Genomic DNA, 23,385 nt, shown 5'->3' with positions numbered 1-23,385 from the left:
TTCCAGACAAGAATACTGGAGTGGGTTGCCCTTTCCTTCTCCAGGGGATCTTCCCAATCCAGGGATCGAACCCACGTCTCCTGCACTGGCCCATAGCTAGATTGTACTAACCCGTAATTACCAATGCCAAGGTGCCTGCCTGACTAATAAGCCTGATACAGGAAGTAGACACACTTTAAAATGTCCTGTTAAACCTATCCATCCTAAGCTGCACACCTAAGCATCTAATTTTACTTCTCTCTTTTTTTCTTGCTTCTAAAGGCATTTAATGAGACTAGTTTCCAAGTTTTACATCACTTGATAAGAGGAACCAGCACAGCAGAAAGGTTTCCCTGGTAGGTCCCGTGGGGCTCAGTGCTTAACAGAGAGGAAGAGACTTCCTTCTAGGCCCCTGCTGTGACCGGAGAGACAGCAATAGGATCTGTACGTGTACCCAGGACTATTTCTTGATCCACGAACCTGCCACCCTGAAGGACTTTGCCTTGTATCTGTTTCTTCATGTCTCAGCTGAACTGTGACAAGGATGGTGCTAGGTAAACTTAACACTGGTTGGTGTGGTCAGGTAGGTAGAGCACTGCTCCAAAGTAGATGTTCAGACATAGATGCCATTGCAGACACGTTGAACCATATCGTTTGTTAGTGCTCATCATGGCCCATGAGCCTGCAGTGGGTTTGAGCCAGGACCTTTAAAATAAGGACGTATTAGTGGTAGATTTCCTCATTCTAATTTACCATTACTTCCTTATTTTGGTGGTGACGGTGATAACCTACACACATGGACCCTATGTGTGTAGGATGTCTTTCGGTTCAAGTAACTGGAAAATGACTGAAGTTTCAGGGCAATAGAACAGCAGGTGGATGTTGGCATGAATGAAGAAGAAAGGCAGGTAGTCCTGGATGGTAGTGGGTAATACATCAAGAAACCAGATGCGAAATGGAGACAGCTGAGCTATGAGTTGAAGGTCTATGGATTCTTTGACTACTGTAGCTTGAGCACTTGGTAGTGCAAAAGAGAATTCTTTTAACTTTATTAAGTAATAAAAAAGAATTCACTCATTCCTCCCACTCCATATATATATATATATATACACATACCACATCTTTCTTATCCATCCAACTATTGATGGATATTTAGGCTGCTTCATATCTTGGCTAGTGCTGCAATAATTATGAGGGTGCAATGTCTTTAGTTAGCATTTTCTTCAGATAGATACCCAGAAATGGAAGTGCTGGATCAGATGGTAGTTCTAGTTTAGATTTTCTGAGGAACCTCCATCGATTTCCAGAGTGACTGCACCAATTTACATTCCCACTGACAGGGCTCAAGGTCTCCCTTTTCTCCACATCGTCCCTACTGCTTGTTATTTCTTATCTTTTTGATAACAGATATTATAAAAGGTGTGAGGTGATAACCTTATTGCAATTCTGATTTACATTTCTCTGACAATTAGTGACTTTGAGTATCTTCTCACATACCTATTGTCCATCTGTACGTCTTGACGTGAGAATAGGTATATTCACATCCTCTGCTCATTTTTTAATCAGATCATTTGTTTTGTTATTGAGTTGCATGAGTTCTTTATATACTTTGGGGATTAGTCCTTATCGAATATATGATTTGCAAATATTTTCTTCCATTCAGTAGACATTGCTGAGCAGAAGCTTTTCAGTTTGATGTGTTCACACTTGTCTATTTTTGCTTTTACTGCTTTTGCTTTTGATGTCAGATTCAAAAAATCATCACGGAGACCTATGTCAGGAAGCTTGCTGTCTATGTTTTCTTCTAAGAGTTTAAAGGTTTCAGGTCTCACATTCCAGTCTTTAATCCATTTGTAGTTAATTTTTAGTGTATGATATAATACAGTGGTCCAGCTTTATTCTTTTGCATGTGCCTGTCCAATTTTCCCATTTATTGAGGAGACTGTCCTTTCCCCATTGTCTATTCTTGGCTCCTTTGATGTAAATGAATTGACCATACGGCATGGGTTCGTTTCCCGGCTCTGTATTCTGTCCCACTGACCTATGTGTGTGCATGTATGCCAGTACCACACTGTTTTAATTGCTACAGCTTTGTAATAGAGCTTGAAATCAGGGAGCATGTTGCCTCCACCTTTGCTGTTCTTCTCAAGATTCTTTTGGCAATCTAATTTCAATTGGCATCTAATTTTAAGTAAAAATGATCTCAACAAAAACTATTTGAAAGCCATGAAATGGACTGGTGTGGGTATAAAATATTCTGGTTTTTAATTTCAAAATCACAAGTTTAAAAACCCAAAATATGTAACTTATTCATTATTTTTGCATTGATCCCACTTCCAAGCTACTCATTTCTGCCTTCAAATTGCTGTTAACACAAACCCTTGCCCAGTGGCTGTCTTAGATGAAAGATTCCGTCCGTCTATAGATTAGGTGAGCACACAAGCATCCAGAATTTAGTCATGTCTAACATACTTCCAAGTCCATAAATACATTTAACATGCTTAGCGTTTGTCCCTCAAGTTGGAAAAATCCAAACCAAAATTTAGCTGAAAGAGTATTTCACTATTCAGCAACTTAAAATATGGATATTTTACCAAGATGTAATAATATGACAGTTAGGAAATAAATATAATGTATATTACCTGAAATTACTTTTAGGCAATTTTTTAAGTACTCTGTACCTGTTTTGCCATACTTGTTAGCAGTACCAACATCTATCATTTTCCTTAATTTTCTAGTAATTCTAAAGTGAAGAGAGAAAGAAGAGCTCCTCATAAAACATACAATAATATTTAAAAGTATTTCTACCAATTATAAATTTTATAGAATACAAGAAAGAAAGGGTCAAAGTTCCATCTTCTGTTAAAACTGTAACAGTGGGAGCTTCCCTGGTGGCTCAGATGGTAAAGAATGCACCTGCAATGCAGGAGACCTGGATTCGATCCCTGGGTCAGGAAGATCCCCTGGAGAAGGAAATGGCCACCCACTCCAGTATTCTTGCCTGGAGAGTTCCATGGATAGAGGAGCCTGGAGGGCTACATTCCATGGGGTCATGAAGACTCAGACACAACTGAGCGACTAACACACACACAGACGTGTCAGTTCTGGGAGACAGGCATTTGCTTACCTGTATCCTCAGCAGCTAACACAGACCCTGGCCCATAGCAGATGCTCAATAAATTTTTTTTTTAAAGTTAAAAAAACAAAAACAAAACCTGTAACAGTGAAAGAAAAGCATAGTCAAGCAAAAACTGTTACTAAGATTCACAGAGGTAACTGCTTCTGCTCTGGGCAATAAATGTAAGAGAGCAAGACTACGATTCACAAAAAGAGCTGATGACCCTCCTTTCCTTCCCTGGAGGCTTTCACAGACATGATAGCGGGCAGCAAAGACACTGGGCGAGGAAGTGCAAGTGTAACTGTGCCAGTCCTTAGGACATGGCCTGGACTGTGGCATCTTTATATGGCAGTTTATTTTTTTACTCAAGACTATGTTAATGCAACAACATTCAGAGCCTTTCCTTAACTCTGCACTAGTCAGACCGACCTTTTTTTGTATTGTACAGTTGTCTACTGCCTTTACCCTAATTGGCACCAAAAAAAAACCCACAAAAGTTTAATCATTTACTCACTCACTTCCCACTGAAATGACAGAATTCAGGGTTTTGCTGCCAATTTGCTCCTACCACAGTGTGTCTACAACTGTTATCACCACCTTTTTAAAATGAACCCCTTCCCCTTCTTATATGAATTATGCTGTGGCCCTGTAAATACCCATTTTATAAACTTATAACCTAGGATCTCTAAGAAGGATGCTAGTTCTAAATCGAAGAAATTGAAATTGCTTATTATAAGGCATTACTAGGTATGTATTTGTAAAGTTTAAATGGTCATTAATAACTAAATCTGTGCTCTTGTTTTAACAAGTGATCACGCTTAAAATATCATTTTATATATTTTGTGACATTCTGAAGCATTAAGATAACCAAGAAATAGATATTCACCCCCTCCCCAAACACAATTCAAATTTTATAAAAGAAAGGAGAAGAAAAGCAAAATACGTTTCCAAGACTTGTGCTTTTAGCAAACTGTTTCCTTAATGCATCTGTCCACTAAGCAACAGTCATCAGGGGTTACTCCAAAGCATAGCCAGAGCAATGTATTAGGATTCTTGTATAAGAAGTTGTGGCTCACGTTGCTGAAAAGTTCCCTGTAGCTCAATAGCCTGTGACATTTTCAGTCTGGTGATATTTCACCGGAAACATCATCTTGCTGGGAAGTTCGCTGCTGCCCCATGGACCTTAAGTGCTACAAACCAAGTTGTTCAGTCTTCCCATTCCAGAAACATTCTCTAGTTCACTAACTGTTACCACATCCAGTTTAGCTCCTCTGCCAGGCTTCTGGACTCCAAATTATGATTCTTCTCATCCTCCAAAGTAAAAAGAGTCCCTTAACATTACCCAAAGTCCCCAAATATGAACCTTTTGCTCAGCCTCTGACTTGCACTCACACTATACTCCCCTTGCCAAGAATATACTCATCTCTCCTGCCAAAAGACACACGCATTTAAAAGTCAGCTCAGGTCACACTTCTCAACGAGATTTCCCTTTCTTCCCGGCTCATCCTTCCATGGGTCTCCTACAGCCTTCCCGTGGGCCTTTCATATCTCATTACCAGTGTTCTCTATATGTTGAGCTTCAGTACGTTGGGGCCAAAGACCAAATCTTTACAGAGTGTTTTAAATCTCTCCCAGTAACCAACATGGAACTTACCCCATACAGTTATTGTATAAATGCCAAAAGGAAGATGGAGACTCAAGGAAAATTTTGGAGGTGATGGATAGGTAATAAATATCTCATCTTTGTGGTGAGAGCACCAAAGTGTATTCATATGTCCAAACTCATCAAATCATACACATTAAACATTCAAGGTTTTTTGTATATAAATTATAGCTCAGTAAGATGCTAAAAAATTTCTGCTCCAAGGCAACTAAAGGTCTCTTGGATCCAAAATAAATAATGACATAAATTACTTTTTACAGCAACAAATGTCACTTTACAAAAATAAATAAATAAATGCTGATAGGTTTACCCAGATAGATTGTATAGTATCTGTCTTCTCAAAACCTCAGGATCATCTTTTCCATAATTTCCAAATAAGATGTTTCTCTACATTAAGTGCATCTTCAGAACGACAGCCCTGAAGACACCAGAGAGGAAAGACAAGGTTGCTGTGTGGAAACAGACTTAAAGGACAACTTACCCAGGGGATTTCTGCCCTGTCTGCAAAAGAGCTTCTGCCTTAGACTGTCTTCAGGAGGATGTTTGCATTGCAGAGCGACCTTGGCATCTAAAGACTGCTTCCAGGTTGCTGCTGTTCAGTCGCTCAGTCGTGCCCAACTCTTTGTGACCCTATGGACCTCAGCACGTCAGGCTTCTATGTCATTCACTATCTCCCAGAGTTTGCTCAAACTCATGTCCACTGACTCCGTGATGCCATCCAACCATCTCATCCTCTGTCACCCTCTCCCCTTCTGTCCTCAATCTTTCCCATCATCAGGGTCTTTTCCAATGAGTTGACTCTTCACATCAGGTTGTTAAAGCATTAGAGCTTCAGCTTCAGCACCAGTCCTTCCAATGAACATTCAGGGTTGATTTGCTTTAGGATTGACTGGTGTGATCTATTTGCAGTTCAAGGGACTCTCAAGAGACTTCCCCCACACCACAGTTCAAAAGCATCAATTCTTTGGTGCTTAGCTTCCAGGTTAGAGGGTGGATTTGTTTTCCATTCAGGATAATAAAGACCATGGTTCCCTGATGGGCAAAGACTGGGCATTTTTTCAAGAAGCTCCTTAAAAGAAGGCAGATTTCCTAAACTCAGAGGTCCTCAGCTCTGACACCAACCCACTGTGTGCAGGTGCCCACCTTGGCCACTCAGCACTGCCCCCTGGCAGACATGAGGACTCAGGAAACAAGAACCTGAAGCCCGTTGACCCTAAGTTGTTGCTGTTGTTTAGCTGGTAAGCCATGTCTGACTCTTTGTGACCCCATGGATTGTAGCCCACCAGGCTCCTCTGTCCATGGGACTTTCCAGGCAAGGTTCCTGGAATGGGTTGCCACTTCCTTCTCCAGGGGATCTTCCTGACTCGGGGATGGAACCCACATCTCCTGCATTGACAGGCAGATTCTTTGCCACTGAGCCAGCTGGGAAGCCCGTGTCCTGAGTAATCCAGTCCTTCATCTCTGACCCAGGAGCCTCTGTCCTCAACCAGCATCCCTGTAACAGGGGAGGACCAGCTTGTTAGCCTGCATGTGGGGTCAGCTGGAGAACCCTTTGTAGTTTCGGACAACTGCTGGATGTTAGCCAAAAGTAAGTGTGTTCAGTTAGGAGTTTTTAGTTTACAAAAGAAAACAGAAGTTACCACATTGAGGTCTACACATCTCACATGCTATGGTACAGGCAAATCTCAAAGTCAACAAGTGAAAAGCACAGGCTCAAGGGCACGAGGATTCCAGGATTTGATCACCTGAGGCTGTGTGTGTGTGTGTGTGTGTGTGCGCGTGCACATGCCCACTCAATCGTTTCCGAGTCTTTGGGACCCCATGGACTGTAGCCCACCAGGCTCCTCTGTCCATAGACTTTTCCAGACAAGAATACTGGAGTGGGTTGCCATTTCCTTCTCCAGGGGATCTTCCCGATCCAGCGATCGTTAACTCCTATCTCTTATATCTCCTGCATCGGCAGGCAGGTTCTTTACCCACTGAACCACCGAGGGAAGCCATCTGAGGCTCTAGGCTAAGGTAAAGTCAGAGAGAGTAGATCGGGCTGCCTCTCACAGGAGGCATGGGTGGGAATAGAGAATGAGGTTTCTGGGGTGATGAGAACACTCTAGATCTTCAGTAGGGTGGTTGGCACAAAAATACACACAATAGTCAAAGATATCAAACTCTACTGTAAAGAGCTGTGCATTTTAATGTATGTAAATTATGCTCAATTAAAAAAAAAAAGCACTACAAATTCTAAATATCCAAACACTGAATATGTTGCATTCCCCTTTAGTTTCAAGATAGAATGATTCACAGAGACACGGAGACAATACCAGCCACTCTCATGTATACCCTTTGAACCTGCCTTTAATCGGTAGCTGCAATATAAGGATTTAAGACGACACCTCTAGAGAAAGACTGCTTGTGTTTCAACTGCTAGCTGAGCGCTGCTGCTGCTGCTAAGTCTCTTCAGTTGTGACTGACTCTGTGCGACCCCATAGACGGCAGCCCACCAGGCTCCCCGTCCCTGGGACTCTCCAGGCAAGAACACTGGAGTGGGTTGCCGTTTCCTTCTCCAATGCATGAAAGTGAAAAGTGAAAGTGAAGTCGTTCAGTCGTGTCCGACTCTTAGCGACCCCATGGACTGCAGGCCACCAGACTCCTCCATCCATGGGATTTTCCAGCAAGAGTACTGGAGTGGAGTGCCATTGCCTTCTCCAGCTAGCTGAGTAGCATCAGATAAATTCCTTAAACTCTTCATGCCTGATCTTCACCCTTTATCAGATAAATGTAAGAAAAGTTCCTACCTATGGTTCTGAGGACTAAATTAGGTAATATAAATAAAATATCTAGTACAGAGAATGCACCCTATAAAGATTATTTTTATTATTACAGAGAGCACAAATACTAATACAGGATTCAGAGTAATTCAGGATATATCAGTTAAAATAAAAGAGTAATATGTTTTTAAAAATCTAGTAAGTATAGACTATCATTGTTGGAAATATTAGGTGTAATAATTATATTGATGATAATAATACTCCCAAATTGTTTAAGTATATAATCCATTAAAGCCACAGATACACATCACAGTTTTTTCTAACATGTTATTTGAAGCCCAGAAAGAAAAACATTATAGTCAAACAAGTGCTACTTTGGAAAAATATCTCAAGTTCAGACTGATGTGTCTCATTTACTGTCTGACAACTGTACTGTTGATATTTTTTGCCCTTTTTCCCCCTTATGGTAATATACGTCAAAGTTGAAAAGCCAGTTGTATAATATACTAATCCCAACCTTGCCTGAAGAGTTAAATTGACGACCAACCTTTTGAAAGACACAAGTAAAGGAAAGAAAGATGTGAGGAAAAAATCTCGGGTATGAGGGTACAGATACTGGGAGAACGGGCGGGATCCTTGGTGATGGAAAAGCAGATTACTGAAGCGACGGGGACAGAGCGGCCAGGGCTCGGCTCTGCAGAGGAGAGCACGTTCAGCACCTTTCCAGGAAAAGGGCCATGCGCCATGGGGGGCCAGAAACCCCTCTGCACGGTGTGGTTTAAGATCATTCCCAAGACCTTTAAAGGAAATATAATTCCAACTAAAAAATGATAAAAAATAAAAATTTAAAAGAAATATAATTAGGAAAGGTAAAATAAGTAAACAATCATGATCCCACAAATTTCTGTTTTAAAATTTATTTTTTAATGTGTTGCTATATCATGAAGGTATTTCTAACATTTAGAAGCCATTCTATTAAGAAGTATTTCCAATATTTTATATTTATTATTACATGTCTGATATATGAGGGATTTTGCGCCACTTAACTGGCATTTGGGTGGGAAGTTTAAATGTAAAAGAAAAGCTAATTAAGATGATGGAAAAAGTGAATTTCTAGGAAACAAGTCATTGGATAATAAAGGAGGAAAGAGCAGACTGGGTCAACTGTTTTCAAGCCGCCCCCTCCCCCAGGAAAATGTTGAGGCAGAGCCATTGGTAACTACTGCCTGTTTAATTTAGAAAGTGACTCAGGCCTCCAGGCAAACAAAGCCCTTTCTTTGCTTTCAAATGGTAACACCTGGATTACAACAGAAACACAACCAAGAAAGATGAGTTTCAGACTTTCAAATAAGTGGCTATTTAAGAAAAAAACAAAAACCCTACAACTGTTTTAGCCTTAGAGCCTTCTCATTTTCGGAGCTGCCCTGATGGCCCAGCTGGTAAAAAATCCACTCACGTCTTCTTTTTTTAAAGTCTGTCATGTGCTCCACACAGGAAGTGGGAAAATCAGAGATTACAATCCCTCTCAAACTACACTTTATCTAAGAAAGAGGCAGCATTTCAGTAGAGGCTACCACACACTTCACTGATCCACTCTAATTGTGCAGACAACACAATTATGTTATGGGGCAAAAACAGACATTTTAATTACAACTACATTTCTATCCAAGATGCAGGTGCACAAACCTATGTATGTATATTCAGTGAAGTTCACACTTCCTTTTTCTTGCCAGACCTGAATAATCTGGGAAATTGGCTTTTAACTATTATTTGACTCCCCAAATGGAACAAAGTATTGTGCACAAAAGCATCAACTATCAACAAAGAACTGTATAACATCTTTGAAAAAACAAACAAAAAAAAAACCTTTGACTTATCTTTATTGTAAGGCATTATTTTTTCATCCCTATGGACTTTGGAGTCAAGAAAATGAACTCTTTAACCCAGAGCAACTCTCCCAAGAACTGCCCATTCAAACTATGATCTAGATGGGAAAACTTGTCAAAGTTTCCTACTTGCCATTGAAAGTTACCACAGCCTCTTGAATGTAAACAGTCTGGAGAGAGGCAAGTTTTGCTCTGTGTTTCAAGGAGACAGGGGTGTTTTATTGGCAAATGGTCAGTAGCTCAGAATCAAAAGGAATCGTCCAAACCATTTAAACCTTGGTCAGAACATCCTAGATTCCTCCCTCTTGTCCCTTCCCAAATTCAAACTGGCCACGGAGATTACATGGACTCCACTTACTCTCCAGCCCCTGTGTCTGCCTTATTTTCGACTTCCCCGCTTCCTCTCTGGCAGTTCTTACCTTCAACCCAGCTCCACACAAAGATTTTTCCACAGTATTTCCAAAATTGTCAAGAGTCCAAAATAGCTTAATTGAAAGATTCACTGAAAATGGCTAATGAAAATCTAAGGACACAAGAGGTACGTAAAACAGAAGACTGTAAGACCCTTTACTCCCCTCTATCCTCCACGTCAGTCCTCACCGTCTACCCATCCTCTATCTGAATTGCCTCTCCACTCTGAAGAAACGACAAAACCATAAACAAAACAAATTAGTGACCTTACACATGCCCCCACACATACCCTTGAAAGATGGCCCCCAAATGGGCCCCTCTCGGAACTAACAGGACTCCAAGGGCTTCTCCAGGAAACCAGTAAACCGATACTAGTTATTCCCTTGAGCAGCCTGTGGGAAACTCAAGTTAAAATTAATGAACAACCTCGACAAATTCATAGATACCAGACTTACACTCTGCTTTAAACCCCACTTGTTCTGGAGCCTGACAAAACTGGTAAGACTGCCGAAGAATTCTTACCACACTCAGTTCTCCTGGATCTCAGTGCCCGGTTGAGAAAGGAAGAGAAAATCTCACAGTTTCTTCCTCTCCAAGCCCCACTGGTTATTGATCCCTTCTCTTCCAGCAACAGCTATTGGCTTCTTGTTTGTCTCATTTCAGGTTCCGAGAACTCAGCCTGGGAACCATCAGACTGAGGGTCCTCAAAACATGGCCGGACAGAAATGTAGGTTGCACTCCATGTGCAACTCCACTCCAGGTGCAACTCCATTAACTCCACTTCAGTTAATGTCCTGATGACCGAGGCTTTCTTTGGCTGTCTTTGGATGTGGCTCCGGATCTTGGGAGGGTGGGACCTTTTGCACATTCTTTGGGGACACTTCTTAGAATCCAACAAGTTTTTCATTACTGCCAGGAATATTTACCATTTGTCTCAACTGAAACCTGACAAGATATTAGAAAAAATCTTTTTTTTTATTTAAAATAGCTCTACAGTGAGAAGTGGGCCAGACTGAAATCTGACATTCAGAGCCTGATAAGAACTTTTTCAAGGACTCCTCCCCCAAGTTAGGCTTCCCAGGTGGCTCAAGGGTAAAGAATCTGCCTGCCAATGAAGGAGACTCAGGAGACGTGGATTTGATCCCTGGGTCCAGAAGATCACTTGGAGGAGGAAATGGCAACCCACTCCAGTATTTGTGCCTGGAAAATTCCATGGACAGAGAAGCCTGGCAGGTGGGCTACAGTCCATGGAGTCGCAAAGAGTCAGACATAACCGAACATGGGCTTGCACGCGCATGTGCGCGTGCACACACACACACTACTGCTACTACTACCACTACCCCTAAGCTAAGTGAAACTATGAACTCAGAAGGAAAGAAAGATCTTCTGAAACAGACAGCTCTAAGTCTAGTACACAGAAATCTTTTTATTTCCATGTTAGTTGAAGAGCTTCTCCCGGCTCCAAAGCAGCAAACAGAAGATAACGTAGTCCAATGAGTGATCAGCTCTTTGATGTCATAAAAGTTGTAACACAATTCTTTGAGGAATTCAAAACTATTCCTTGTTTCAGAAACTGAGTTCTTAAAAGAACAGAAATGCAGCCCATGAAGCAATTCAAAGTCCACCTATCCGTTTTAGCTATCCCCACATCTCCCCTACACTGGTAGGTATTACAAAATCCTGGATTTAGGAAACAAAAGTCCTTCTTGAAGGATCTTACATTCTTTCCCTGTGTCTTGAGATATAAATAGTCTACCCAGTTTTCTTGAGGAACTGATGACCATTTCTTTGAAAAGCAAACTTCAAGGAGGGTATTATCATAAGATGGGAGAAAAAAGGTTAAAAGACTGGAAACTAGGCCAACAAATGTCTTTTAAAAGTGTAAAGCCATCTGAGCAGGGAACCTTAACCTACTCCACCTGCCAGAAACATAATTTGGGTCTAGCGTTCTTTTATAAAGCGGGGAGCCTGCCTTATCATACCCTCAAAATAGTCTTATTCAACTTTTAAATTTACAGTGAAGTTTTGTGTGTGTGTGTGTGTGTGTGTGTGTGTTTTAAGATTTGAAAATGCTTGAGATTTTTCCCAATAGTTCAGAATAACAGAAGGAAAAACAAGACAACGTAGGCCAAGTCCTCTCCAAAAAATGTTGAGACTGAAGGAAAAGACATCTGGGGAATACAATAGATATAAAGGAATGCCGTCTGTTTGAGCACCAACCACACAACTCTGTAAGATGCAAAAAGAGCTCTTGGTGGTGTCACCAGTGAAGTACAAAGCTTTTCTTCTTCCAAATATCAAAGCTGGGAGACGCGCTATCTCTACAACTCAAAACCGGCTCTTCCAACATGAGGGAGCCGCCACACCTCTAAAAGGTCAATCATGAGCCTGAAGGTGGCCTTCCATCTCTGATCTCAAATTTAAACTACAACTTAAAATATACTCAACATAGACCAGGAGAGACAGGAGGAAGAGGGTAAAGTTCATTCAGAATCCAGATTGGGTGGAAAAATGACAAGAGGCTTGGCGTGTGAGAACTGCAACTGACTTGAGACTATTTTAATCAGTGCCCAAGGATTGCAGGGGCAATATTCATTGGATATTCATTGAAAGCACTGACCCTGAAGCGCCAATCCTTTGGCCACCTGATGCAAAGAGCCAACTCACTGTAAAAGATCCTGATGCTGGGAAAGATTAGAGGCAGGAGGAGGTTGGGGCGTGACAGAGGATGAGATGGCTGGATGGCCTCACGGACTTAATGGACAAGAGTTTCAGTAAAGTCTGGGAGATGGTGAAGGAAGGACAGGGAAGCCTGATGTGCTGCAGTCCATGGGGCTGCAAAGAGTTGACCCGACTGAGCGACTCAACAACAGCATACACTGCAGGTGAGGAGACTGAGGACGGGAGAACTAAGGGAGCCAGCGGGTCTGCCCGTGTCGAGTGGGGACTGGGCTCATCCTCTCCCACTCCTGAACTTGGGCGCCTCAGCCAGCAAGTTAGCTCCTTCCTGCCGCCCAGCCCCTTTTCCTCTGAACGCCCGGGCGCCTCGGGTGAAGGCGGCCACCTGTGCGCCGGGACCACACTCCCTCGCCGTCCTCCGGCTCCGGGGGCGCACGGGGACGCGCGCGTGGTAGCCAATCCTGGGGTATCCCGCAAAGACACGCGCCGGCGTCAGGCTGCCGGTCTGGCACGCGCGTCCAGTATCGCCCGCACCGCCGCTTCCGGCCACGTGGTTTCCATAGCAACGGCTGCGCCGGCCGCCAAGCCCTCCTCCCCCCAGAGACGCCCCAGGGTCGGAGGTCATCTCTGTGGCAACGGAAACGTCTCGCGGTACGGCGGCTCGGACGGGCCGCTTCCACCGCATTGCGTAGCCGAGCCCTGGGCGCTCTGAGGAAGCGCGCGCGCTGTGGCCGGCCCCCAGGGCTCTGGCTGCCCGCGGGTCGTGGTGGACTAAGGCCACGCGTCGCCTGCCTGCCCCTCCACTCTCTCCAGGGTTCCATGAGGCCGACTCCGACCCCGGTCCGGCCAGATACCCAAGGGGCTCGTCTCCTGGAGGCTGAGGTGGCCGGGTTGGCGGTGGCAGAGAACTCTTGGGGTCCACTCGCTGCTCTGGAGGCGGGAGCTCGGCCCAGTCGTGCCTTTGATGGTGGCTCCGGGGGGCGGAAGCCGAGTAGCTGAGTGTGGTTGTGGGGAAAACAGGAGTTTGCAGATGACGGCTTAAAAAACGGGAAAGAGCGAACCGGGTAGGGGCGCCTCCTTTCCCAGCAAGTGAAACTCGAGGCTGCTGGTTTAGGGGCTGTCCCCTCAAGAACAAAAACGTGCCGCATGGGAGAGTGCCGTCTTCAGAGGAACCTCGGAAATGAAAAAGAGGATTCAAATTCACTCAACTGTTTTGCCGAATGCTTTGCTCTTTAAGGAGCATATTAAAGCTTAGAAAAGAAAATGAAGCGGGCTTCTACAGAGGGAACCAAAGGGTGCCCTAACACTTGTTATTTAAAGGCTGAGCGGGTCAGAACCGGTGTATGCCCGTCAATTCAGTTCAGTCGCTCAGTTCAGTTCGTGTCCAACTCTTTGCGACCCCATGGACTGCAGCATGCCAAGCCTCCCTGTCCATCACCAGCTCCCGGTGTCTACTCACACTCATGTCCATTGAGTCCGTGATGCCATCCAACCATCCATCCTCTGTCGTCCCCATCTCCTCCTGCCCTCAATCTTTCCCAGCATCGGGATCTTTTCCAAAGAGTCAGTTCTTCGCATCAAATGGCCAAAGTATTGGAGTTTCAGCTTCAGCATCAGTCCTTCCAGTGAATGTTCAGGACTTAGCTCTTGGGCTTATGTGTTTAAGGAAGGTCTGAAGTTTTGAGATTTAGCATAAGGGCATGAGAAAATGTGGGCCCCAGGGAATATTGCAAACCATGTTTCAGGATGCCCTGGGATGAAGGGTCAGAAAGCCACTAACAGCTTTTTCCTTCCTTGTTTTATCATTTAGAGGCCAAATTCTTGGTTGGCACTTTTGGAAAGAAGTAAGCATCAAGTGAACTTAACCAAGTAAATTGTATGATACTGGCAGTTACAGTCCCACAGTTCACTTTCTCAAGGAACCCTGTTTTTCACTATTCATTTAAAATGTATTGAAAACCTGTGATCTGTCACAACGAGTTTTTGTCAGGGAACAATGATAAAGGCAGTAGTGCTTGACAGTTGTTAGGTGACTTTCTTCGATGGTGTTAGTAGGTTAGATAAAAACTTAAAGGTTCCCTGTAAAACTTGTCTGCAGCATACCTCCTTTTTGCTTTCATGTTTAGGAAGACCCTAAGAATTCCTCCGTTAAACTTCTCTACCCTTCATCATTCTTCCTTTTACTTCTGGCCAAAGCGAAAAAAAAAAAAAAAAAAAATGAGTTTGTACCAACTACAGAACTATACAGGGAAAACATCAAGACATACCTGGTCTTCAAAAGCAGAACAGCAGAAAAGTGCCTTTCTGGAGGCACACAAAGGAACTGAGAAATCTTGAGGCAATTCCCTGCCTTTCTGTCCTCAGGTTCAACTCTTATAACTAAATATAGCACATGGTACACAATCTAAAACCCCAAGAAACACAGCACAGACTATGGCATTAGGCAGCTAGACATGTCAGTAGGTATTTCCCTGACCCACTGTCCCTCCTGTAGGTAGTACTAAGTTGGGCTCAAAGGTTTTAAGAATATAGACACAATGCAATGTCTCATTTAAAACTTAATAGAAGAGCTTCAAATATACTGTTTAAACATCCCGACTGTTTCCCCTTAAGGCATAAGAAACTATTTTGAATAAATGCTTCCATTTTGAGACATCTACATATTTAAAGAAAGCTTATGAGTCAATTGAGTGAGTTATGATGCCAGAATGTACAAAGGAGCAAAAACTTCAGTGATTGTCCTTGTTACCACATTTATAAAAATGCTTCACAAAAGTCCTCAATGTTTGTGTTGCTAAAATATGGAAGACTGGGTTTGAACGTTTTTAAAGGAGTGGTTCCGTGTGGGAAATGTGAAATATAGAATCAGCTTTCACACCTTCTGAGAGCAGTGCATCGTTTGAGGGAATGTGCTTGGTTATGGATGCTGCCTGTGTTGAGAACAGGCTGGATATAGGTACAGCTAAAGTGAGCTCCATTGTTAAAACCAAGTTCAGATGATCATGCGTTTGGTTTCACACTTGTTAACTTGGATAGAAATTAAAGCAAACATAATGCAAAAACACAACACTCCCAACAAGTCAATACTTGGAAGCCTAACAAACATTGAATCGTTGGTTCATGAAGTGCCACTGCCTGCAAAACTCATTTTGCTACTTCAGTAACTAAAGCTTCCTGGATGGAGCCCAAGGTCAACTGGTGTTATTGGGTTGGCCAAAAAGTTTGAAGTTTTTCCATAAGATCCTACCAAAAAAAAAACCCAAATGAAATTTTTGGGCAACCCAATCCATGGAATCCCACTCTGAAGGCAAGCATATGAGAAGGAGAAGGGCCTGACATCTGTTTGGTGTTCCAGCCATGCAGTCTGAATCTGCTGTCTCCATACTATATCTGCTCTGTGTTTAGAAATGCAGAGGTTATGGCCCATTAGTGGCTCACCCAGCTCTACAGGAACCTAGGATGAGTCGGCAGGTGCAGGAGAAGAAGTGAAAAATGCTCACTCTTTTTTTCTTCTCCCTCTTCTTATTTTCTCACTTCCCAAAGGCATGACCTCCCCAGATGTAAAGCAATTAGCTTTAAAAGACTAGCATATATTTACATGAGTAACAGTGGCACACCAGATGTTTTTGGCACCTAAAACAGCTTAGTAAATGGCAAAAGCAAAGCTGGAAGACACCCTTAAAAAGGAGGAAATAGAAAGTGACAATGACTTCTACCAAGCCCTGCTTGTTTCATCTCAAAGTTACATAGCAGAGAGAGTGAGTTTTGAAGAGGAAACTCAAGGCCACGAGTTTGTCAATTTTCTAAATGCGCTTTGCAGAACTAAATCTAGGGCACCCGCTTCATACCCTCCTTGCTGCTAGCACTGGTCCCTGATAAAATTACCTCTAGTTACAAATTTTTCTTAAAATCTGTGCTTTCCAAAATCCACCAAGCCATGGAAATTTGTGTGTGGGAGTAGCTATACATAAGTCCCCTGTATATGACCCTTCATGTTGCAAACTTTCTAAGATCCATTCCCATGTCCAGTCATGTTTGTTCGTGTGTCTGGTGGAGATAGTCATGTGCATGCACCCTCTACAATTGTTTGCGTTTTGTGTACTTAACTATACAGTACTGTACAGAGCACAATAGTACAGTATCTTTATTTCAAGCCCAGGTTGTACCCAGACATCACTGGATCATTTTTCTAAGAGGGTTGGCAGAATTGAATCCAGCAAGGAACCAGAACCTGTCTGTGCAGTTGCAGCTCGCCCTCTGTCTCCTCTCTGGGGTCTCAAAGAGTTGGAAACGACTCAGCAACTGAGCACATGTGCTCACTGCACACTCTGTCTCCTATGGCTGAAAATCCTTCAGCTCTACCATCTCCCGCCTCCTCTCCCTTCTCATATCAGTAATTCTTCTTACCTGTTCATTCACGCAATGCCAGCTCCTGTGTGCCAGCTGTTGTACTGTACTTTGTTTTTTATGTATTATTTCTGTGAAAAGTACTATAAACCTATTACAGACAATACTATATAGCTGATTGTGTTCTTGAGTACCTAGGCTAACTTTGTCAGACTTACGAACAAATTGGACTTACGAACAAATTCTTGGAAGTCATTCGTAGGTAGGGGATTTACTATATTTGCACATCTGTGGCTTCCTTTGCCTGGTGGACAGTATGTATCTGAATAGACATCCATGACATGACCTTCCTATTTCTCTTTATTGTGGACTTCTTTTTTCCAACTGTATTGATTTCCTTAGCAGCCATCGGTCAAAGTTTAGTGACCTAGATTATTTCCCAAACTGGCCTGGGATACACATTGGTCAGTCCAAACTATCAGTACGAGTTTAAATAAACAGATCAAGCCCTCCTCCAGGCAAAAAAAGTGCCTTGGACTCAGTATTCCCTACTTAATGATCTGCCTAAAATACAGTCACTTTGCATGACTCATGCAGTGAAAGTTGAAGCAGGTAACATCTATTCTAAACATATAGCTATTCCTCTCCTAGGAAAATAGGAGAAAGTAGGACATTTAAGCAGAGGCATGCACACCCACGTGTGTGTGACTGTGTGTGTCTGATAATAGCTATATTGTGAGATATTGGACGTCTTTATGTAGACAGTAAATTTACTTTCTATCCAATATCCAAGCTATTGCAATTTAATTTAAAAAGCATATATTGTACAAATGCATTCTTCATGCTCTCCTCCATTTAAGTTTTATATAAAAAACAACCACCAGTAAAAACCTATTTAATTATCACTTCTTATTTAAACACTAGTCAGTGACTTTTGGGTAGGTGAATAAAACGCCCTTAAGTCTATGACTCTATTATTTGCTTATGTCCACACCAACCTGGTTATATAGCAGTACTCTGACATTTCTCTCAGGAACCCCAGAGCAAACTCTGTACTTGTTGATAAAGCACTGGGAATAAGCAGTAAATTACTTTATAACTTGGAAAAATTAGAAAGAAAAAGATTCCTCTAATAACAAGTCTTGACAGCAAATTTGTGATCCTAGTACTGGTACTTGGAGGTATTCTGCTAAGCTTCTTAGTTTGAAACCAGTTAATTGTCCTCATTTGAGATGTAAGATAATATAATAGGTAGTAGTCAATCTGTTCTTTTTGGTTTTTAACAGTTAAGAAGGTTTTAGTCTTTGTTTTATTTTAATTACCCAATTAACTTCTTAGTTATACTGCTATCTTGGGATCAGAACCATTTTAGGCCTCGTGTTAATAGCAGAAGGAAAAGAGAATTTACCAGCTACCGTCCTGAAAGTGAATGGCTAGGCAAGGGTTTGATTCCATCTAGGAAGGCAAAACTTTAGAAGGTAGACAAATAGAGTGACACATCAAAGTCCCATTTTTAAAACGATTTACAAAATGCTGCAACTCCCAGGTTGGCGCTCTCACCCCTGACATTCTAAGACTTAAACTATCCTATTCAAGTAGTTGAGGCATTGTTAGACGCAGTTGGAGTTAACCCATCAACTCACACCCAAGTACTTTAGCATTCATAAGCTGCAAAATAAATTACTCTAAAAATAACATCTTTTATTTGACACCTTCCAAAACGCCTCTGAAGCAAAGAAAAAAAAAAAAAATCTACTTTATTCCAGAGAGATGAAAGTGGGTGGGGTGGGAGAGGTGTAATGAAAAGATCTTGAATCGTGTATGGGTGAAAATTAGTGTTTCCAGTAAAACTGTTTACCAAAAAATAAAAATAAAAATTTATAAAAGGCAGTAAGGAAACTTACTGTTCCCTGCTGCCCACTCAGCACTATGGAGAGACAGATTCTAGATCTCTATAACAAACGGCCAAGTCCAAAGAAATGCTTTTACAGTATTCCTTTCTCAGAGGGAGATAAATCTTTTCACTGGACACAAGGGTTTACAGACCACTGATTTGACTGTGTGAGGGAGTAACCCTTGCCTCAAGGGTCTTGGCGTGAACTTGGGAGAGGGTAGTGTTGCAGATTTGGGTATGACCAGGCCATCAGCAAGTGTTGGGCCTGATGCCGGCTTGGTCGGGGTACCCACAGCTCAGCGCCCAATTGGAAATGCGGCTGGGGAGGTGACCACACTGCTTTCTCCTTGGGTGATGCTCAGGATGGTGGTACCATCTCAGAGTTGCTAAATACTGAGGAGTTAAGAGAGAGGAGGGTGGAAGGACAGGGCATGGAGCGGGTGGTGGAGAAAGAGGAGAGGGGGACGGAGAGAAAGCCGGTCAAGCTAAACAGAGCAGGGAGCTGAGAACTCCAGGTCGGAGGCAGGGAGCCACTGCAGCACCCGCCGCCCAGAGCTTCTCTCAACTGCCACCCAAAGGTCCCGGCAGAAGGCAACTGCCAGGCGTCCTCCCCGCATCCGAGCACCTGCCCTCTGGACCAGCAGCACAGAGGGCAACAAGGGGGACCCAGCCTCCGCATCCACCCCTCCATCTTCGCCCACCCAGCCTTCCTCCCACCTCCCCACCCCTCCTCCCACCTCCCCACCCCTCCTCCCACCTCCCACCCCTCCTCCCACCTCCCCACCCCTCCTCCCCTCCCTCCTCCCCTTCTACTCCCTCCTCCCCCTCCTCCCCCTCCCCCTCTTCTCGCGCCGCCCAGCTACGCTGCATCTTCCAGCACCGGAGGCAGGGAGGCGGCCGCCACTCGCCGCCTGGCCGGCGGGGCTCCGGGAGCCAGCGCGCCCCGGCGGAGCTCGCAGTGTCAGGGTACCCGCGGGAAGCCATGATCTACTACACCGCAGTGCCGGCGTCAGGAGCCCCGGGCGCCCCGGGCTGCCGCGGCAGGACGGCCAGGGCCCCGCCCCCGCCCCAACACGGCTCCCAGACACAAACACCGGCCTCCCGCCCCCGGGTCCCTCCCCGACCTGGGCCGAACCGGGGGACACCGCGCTCCCCCCGCCCCACCGCCTTCAGCGCTCGCGCTCTCGGACCCGCCGCGCCCGCGCGCCGCCGCCACCACCACGCAGTCCTCCGGCATGGCCTCCCCAGGGCGGCTCGCCCACAGGTCCGCGGCCGCCCCCAAACGCCTCAGACTGAGATCCCGGGAAGTGAGCCCCGGGGACCCGACTCCCCCGAATCACCTGCATTTGCATTTCTTATGTAACGTACTGCAAGTGTCCCGGCTGGAGCCTTTTGGAAAGGGGGCGCACGATCGCCGCGAGGCTGAAGCAGGGACCCGGGGCAGGCGCATCCCACCCGGGGGACACAGACACGGGGCGAGGAGACTGCTTTATTACAGGGAGAGACCGGGCTCGTCGGCTCGGTGTGGGGTTCCCTCCCGACAGGAGCCCCGCTCAAGTGTCCCTAGTGACAGGAGGTGTCGGAGGCAGAAAACGGGAGAAGGAGTTAAAACTCCCGCACGGCGAGCTAGACGGGGGCGGGAGGCGGGGGCCGCGAGGGAGGGGGAGCCCCTTCTACTCTGGTAAAGGTGATGGGGTGGCGGATATTGTGCAAGCTAATCAGAAAGTCTCGAACAGGTTCTCGGAGCCGAGCTAGGTCTCCCCGAAGCCTGCAGCACGAGTCGGCGAAGCTCTCGGCTTCTTTTTCCTGGCAACGAACGAAGCTTCAGCTGCCTCGGGCCAAACCTTAAGCCATAAACCCTTCAATACTTCACCAAACATCGGCAACCAGATACATTAATTAAAAAAGTTTCCTCCTCCCTCCAAGTGACGGATTGTGTCACAGCCAAGGGATGCTGACACGGGTTTGGGGGCTCAGAGACGCGGATCCAGCTGTTCCTTGTTTATCCATGCAATAGCTCTATACACTACACTGTCCTGGTCCTTTGCTGTCTCCCCTGCCTTCCTGCATAGCAGAACTGCAGATCTAGCTCAGTGAGCAACAGACAGGTTATTAGGAGGAAAAACATAACATGATGCATGTTTTGCTTACCAGTTGGGTTCTTGTTTTTCTTAAGACTCTTGCCACAAAGACACTGCAGCATATGCGTTCCTTTGCTGAAAATGTTCCAAAGAAACCACATTGATTTGGGCGAAAAGCAATCCAGCAGCTTAGACACCCTGAGAAAGAAGAGATCCTTGTGGTTGCATAATAATAATTTGAAATCAGTTCTCCTGAAGAGGGGCACCGGTTTTACCATAGGAAAAACGATGATATTCCGGATCTTCTCCCAGTTTTTTCCCCTCACGTGGTGTATTTCTTTGAGACTTCTCAGTGATTGTTTTTTTTCGGCCAGGGTGAACGATTTTATCCCCCTTGATCACCACTGGATTATTACCAAAGGGTTGGCCAAAAAATCCTTTTTCAGCGTGAAGACAAACAAAAAAGCAAAGAAATCCCAACTGAGAGCAGAGTTAATCAAGGAGAACAGGAATGCACAAAAGATCCCCGAAGAGAAAACCATAGCCTTTTTACTTGATCGCTATGAGGATGAGTGAGTCTGCAGGAGGCTGAGCAGGATTCGTCTCACTGAGAGAAGACTGCCATTGTGTTGTCCCTAGGAGAGAAGATTTAAAAAAAAGAAAAAGGAAAGAAAGAAAGAAAAAAGAAAAAAAAGAAAAAAAGGAAAAGGAAAAGAAAAAACCACCACCAGCACACACACACACTGATACCACCTCCGAGTCTGACAGCCGAAGACACAGCCTCCCTTCTGTGTCGATTTTTTTTTTTTTAAATAATCAATCGCCGGTGCTCAGTGGGATCGGATTAAACCTGCAGTTCTCAATCACCACGAAGAAAAGATGCAAATCGAGGTGCCTGGGCAGGCTGGTCGTAGTAGGTAGACAGCGCCACGGACCCCCTGGCTCCTGGCTCGCGCTCCGCCGGTTTCCAACAACGGTGAGCATGGGGAAAATCTCCCCTCCGGATTCCTCGCCCAGCCTCGGATGTGAGTTACAGGCATTAAAGGGAGGAGGAGTTGAAGTTTGCATTGAAAAGACTGGCTTTCCATGACGTAGCCACGTGCTTTCAGACCCGTCACCAGTGAGATGCTTGCACCCGCCCGGGGAGGGCAGTATCACTGCAGTCTCCCCGCCGGTTCCCCTCTCGAAGTACCCCCCACACCCCACCACCGGCACTCAGCCCCAGCCCCACCGTTCGACCCCCTCCCTCCTCTCCCGGCCTGATGAGGCTTGCTGCTTGCCCTCCGGAGCCAGCTAACAGAGCCTTCTCTTTCAAAGTGAATTCTGAAAAGGAGAATTGATGGTAATTAGCAAACCTTCAAAAATACATGGGATGGACCGGAGGCAGGGGTTTAAGCGGAAACAGCAGTTTAGTACCACTCGGCCAACATTAGTTGAACCTTACACTCTCCAAAAACAGCCTGGAAAGCATCTAAACCCTTAAGGAAAACTCAAGTTCCTTTAGTTCTTATTTGAATCCTACTTGAAGAGCTGTTGGAAAAATATAAACTAGACATATGACAAATATGTACTTGCAGATACTGCCTGTTAAAAGAGCAATCACTAAGATCAGAGTGAGGAGCTATACTTTGTTGAGGAGGGTCATATGTAAATGGGAATATTTATGCCTTTTCTAGACAACCCATGATCTTCAAATACTTTTTTTGGTACAGAAAGCACTCTGCTTGATTCACACACTAATTCATTGCTTTTTTTTCTGCACTCATTAATTGAACTAACATTAAATTCATCCTTATTCTGTTATCTACACTTGTCTACAAATTTGTCACCTGCCACCACCATTTAACCTAACAAAATGGCAAATTTTTTTTCTTTTATCAAGATGTAACCCAGTTTCCTAATTTCCCAGAAAAATGAAAAGATTTAGGGCAGCGTTTTTTATTTATTTTATCTCATTTGAGGAAAATATACAAGATAATACAAACTGTTACTAAGAATCATATAACAAATTCCAGTGTACTTCTTAATCAGAATTAATAAATGTTAACATTTCATATTTGTGTGCTGAGCATTTTCAAAAAGTAAAATTCACCACTTTCACTGTTGTTAGGCAAAGGACTTAAAGTTATGCCAGCTTATTAAGCTCTGTCTTAATTTCAAAAAATTTAAACTATTACCTCTTCTGCATGGGATATCAAGCTATCTTATAAACAAATAGATGTAGATTTATGTTGTTGAAGACAAATAGAAACTGATTTTAAAAAAATTTAACTGCTTACTTATCAGTTACTAAAATAATAAACAACTTTCCATGCTAGTGTTTTCTAATATGTAAGAAGAGTTTTGAGGTGTCAAATTTGTATCCAGTATCCATAACCCTTTCGGGAAATGTCAGTTGATTTTTAAACATGGTAGAAGAGGAATTTAACTCCAGCAAATTTTAAGTTAAGAAGCTTGAAAGTTAAATGCTGATGTCCTCAACATACTTAAGGAATCATGTCATACAGTTTAAAGAATTTGCTTAAACAAAGTTGGAGAAAGCAAGGAAAGAGAGAATATATA

The 23,385-nt window shown here is 43.9% G+C and overlaps 1 protein-coding gene across 2 annotated transcripts in view; it reads right to left on the bottom strand.

The window, feature by feature from the left end:
* Positions 1–21,101, bottom strand: part of FGF14 (fibroblast growth factor 14) — a 634,345-nt gene extending 613,244 nt beyond the window's left edge. For both annotated transcript variants that reach the window (XM_070380770.1, XM_070380772.1), the window contains exon 1: positions 20,894–21,101. In XM_070380770.1, the coding sequence (XP_070236871.1) occupies positions 20,894–21,101 (208 nt within the window). The remainder of the gene's footprint in view (positions 1–20,893) is intronic.
* Between the last annotated feature and the right edge of the window lie 2,284 nt (positions 21,102–23,385).

The sequence above is a fragment of the Bos mutus genome, chromosome 12 (genome assembly GCF_027580195.1).
Source record: "Bos mutus isolate GX-2022 chromosome 12, NWIPB_WYAK_1.1, whole genome shotgun sequence".
NCBI classification, from domain to species: Eukaryota; Metazoa; Chordata; class Mammalia; order Artiodactyla; family Bovidae; genus Bos; species Bos mutus.
Note: the sequence above shows the minus strand (reverse complement) of the source record. Positions and strands in the feature narration are given on the sequence as shown.